Raw genomic sequence first — 3,248 nt, forward strand, 5'->3', positions numbered from 1 at the left:
AGGCGGGGGTGGAGGGGGCGGCGGCGGCGGTGGCGGAGGCGTCGAGGGCGCTACATATCCTCCGGACTCGCCGTATTTTCCATTCGGGACCAGGGGTGTACCGGTCACCGGAGGCACCCCCACCCCTGTTGTAAACCCGGCCGCCCCCACTGGTACCAACGGCGCCCGGTTACCTAATCCTACTGCCGGTAAGTAATCCTTTGTTATCGCATTATTTCTACCGGGGATCGTGAGAGTCAAGAAAGAGAAATATACACTGAGGAAAAAAGCAATTGAATCGACGGCGGTCGTCCAAAGAAATTTTGTGTCTGTTGAACAAATTACGCGTTAGTGCAACAACAAGTTGCGTTGACATAGGTACCGTCTATATTGTTATCATTGAATCAATTGATATCTCTTGTCATAATAACGATATAACTTGTTCAATTGATTGAATGTTTTCTTGAACGAACAAATTCGTTAAAACAAAATGTCTCATTAACTCAACCATTTTTTCTCGTAAATTTTTTTAACGTAAGTTCAGAGGGAGGAAAGTGTATAATTCGAGGGAAGCTTGCATTGTAGTTGTAGTGGGAGCTTCGAGAATATATATATATATATATATATATATATATATATATATATATGTATATATATTTACTTGCTGTAAATTGCACACATTCACTGAGAGAAAAAGAATGGGTGGTCTAACTAAAATTATAGTTGTCTTGTGCCTCAACTATATTCTTCTATAGTAAAATATAATATAATATAGTAGCAGGCATATATGATTATTATCACCAAAATTATAGTAGAATTTAATAAAGAAGAAATAATTTTCTTGATCATAATTTATAGTGATTATTTGTCTATATAATTATAGTTATAAACACCAAACGTTCTTTTCTCATTATATTGTATTAATCTTTCTTATATCCCATTTATTTCGCGTGTTTTTCTAAAAAATGTGTTTTGGGATTTGATTCCAGGTGCCGCGACCGTGAAGAGGAAAAAGGACGTGAGTACTTTTCATGTTACATTACTGTGTCGCGAGAACCTCCGTTACTCTCCGGAAAATCGCGCTAAATTAGCCCTCATTATGTGTATAAATTTCGACTTTCTTTCTTTATTCTTTTTTTATACATTTCTATCGCGTTTTTAGAGCTCCGCGCTCTTTTTCGCGGCGTCGTGTATGTGCACACCGGTGTTTCCGACGTGAGGCGTCGAAAACAAGCGTGACTCACTCGATCAATGATTAGGCACCTCTCGAATCTCCCGATCGATAGTCGCCGTGCGTTTAGAGATTGCAATCGAATCACCGGCGTGTCACACCACGACGCGAACGTAATTTCACGCGGCATTCGGCCTGTGCTGCTTTTTCTAACGACAGTCCCGATTGTTTTTCCCGCAGAGCCTCGACGGAGCGGACGGGGAGGTGGTGCCGGCGCAACATTGGGTGAGTGTGCCGCAAAGAGATATATACATATTATATCACACACGAGCGTCATTCGCGTAATTAGGTTAAATCGTAAGCTAAGTTCTTGCGCGCGCGAGCATCTCATCGGCGCCCAACGCGGGCAAGAGACGCTCGAATGATCTCACGAAACGCTCGCGATCGTAATCTTTACGAGCGGCGTTACTGAGGATGATGATTTTACCATGCCCCGACGTGGCCGGTTGGCGTGAGGCGCCTGCTGCGTCTTCTTGCGATGTTTTCCCAGGAGCTTTGACTCCGTCTGCTCGAAATTTTCTGTCTTTAGGTAGACGCAAGTGATCGCTCGTGAAATTGCTCGCCTCTTGGAATTACAAAAAATACTTCTTTACACGGAGAAAATTTTGTAGTTAAAATTTTTATAGCATTTTGTGACTGAGGAGTACATCGACATTCAGCAATTCACTATCCTTTTATTTCATATGTGTTACTTATATTCAGGAATCGAAATGCACTACTAAAACATTTGCTATGTTTCTAGTAAAATTTACTATGTTTCTTAGCAAAGTAGACTCTACTGACATTCTATTTCTGCATTACTGAAAACATAGTAAATGAAAGGAATTTATATGAAAAAAAACATCTACAATATTCTCCCCGTATACAACACTAATTTTAATTTCCCCAACGACCATATATTAAAAATTGACGATAATCAGATATTATATGAAGAAAATATTACAGTGTTTTTTTCACATAAACTCTTTGAAATTTTACTGTTTTTAGCGATACAGCAATAGACTGTCGGTAAGATCTATCTTGCTAAGGAACATGGCAAATTTCGCCGGAATCGCAATAGATTTTTTAGTAGCTCATATTTCAATTTCTGAAATAGAAACAGCACATACGAAATGAAAAGTTATAGTTTTTAGTATAGTATATTATAATTAGATTTTTCTTTTTCATATAAATTCTTTTAAATTTTACTGTGTTTTTACGATGCAGTAAAATGGATGATTATTTTTCAATAAAAAAATTTTATAATAATTCAACTATAAAATTCTTTTTATATATATTACAACTATTGAAAATCGCAAAAAAATTTATGTGATAGTCACAATGAACGCGAAATAATATTTTTTTTATATAATTTCTCTCTATATATTCGCAATTATAAACAACCCGATTCTCGAAAGTGCGTGCGAGCCGAAAATTCGACGCTCGTTACTACTGCGTGCGTATAGCATTACAGACGGCAGTTCGTAATTCAATGTCTCACACCGCGCAAACGAGAATCCGCGAAATTAAACAATAACTGCACCGCCGGCGCATCGAATTTGTTGTTTAGAGTCTCGCGTTAACTCAAACAAGAGTCGATTTATGAATTACGTTTATTACACACACACACGCACACATGTGCGCTTGCACAGACGCATATAAAAGAGAGAGGCCAGACCTTTCATAAACAGATATAATATCGATCGATCATAAGAAATTCAATATTTGTCGTTCGCCGTGCGTGACTTTCGCACAAAGAGAAGCAAATTGTCTTCCGACTATCAAACAGCCTAGCAGCTGTATAAATCCTACCGATGTATCCATTTAACTGATTTATTAACAGATAAATCGCGCGCGGGCCCATCAAGGTCCTCTCTTCTTTTCGCTGAATGTGTCGTGAACACGAAATATGAAAAAAAATAGCAAAACTATAAATGTGGGTGTCTGGAAGAGCAAATTATTTTTTAAATTATCTGTTTATCATTGCATTTTATTAGCGTTGAAAAATCTCGTCGACTGTAGCGAGTAAAAGAGGTGAAGAGAAGAGAGTTGTGGGGGG

General features: G+C 38.3%; 1 protein-coding gene across 12 annotated transcripts in view; it reads left to right on the top strand.

The window, feature by feature from the left end:
* LOC116849987 (protein daughterless) overlaps positions 1–3,248 on the top strand; it is a 196,021-nt gene that overhangs the window by 28,565 nt on the left and 164,208 nt on the right. For all 12 annotated transcript variants that reach the window (XM_032827737.1, XM_032827729.1, XM_032827731.1 and 9 more), the window contains exons 3-5: positions 1–188; positions 969–997; positions 1,391–1,435. The exon at positions 1–188 is cut by the window's left edge and continues 116 nt beyond it. In XM_032827737.1, the coding sequence (XP_032683628.1) occupies positions 1–188; positions 969–997; positions 1,391–1,435 (262 nt within the window). The remainder of the gene's footprint in view (positions 189–968; positions 998–1,390; positions 1,436–3,248) is intronic.

The sequence above is a fragment of the Odontomachus brunneus genome, unplaced genomic scaffold (genome assembly GCF_010583005.1).
Source record: "Odontomachus brunneus isolate Ranch 3 - 2012 unplaced genomic scaffold, Obru_v1 Obru_scaffold_130, whole genome shotgun sequence".
Lineage (NCBI taxonomy): Eukaryota > Metazoa > Arthropoda > Insecta > Hymenoptera > Formicidae > Odontomachus > Odontomachus brunneus.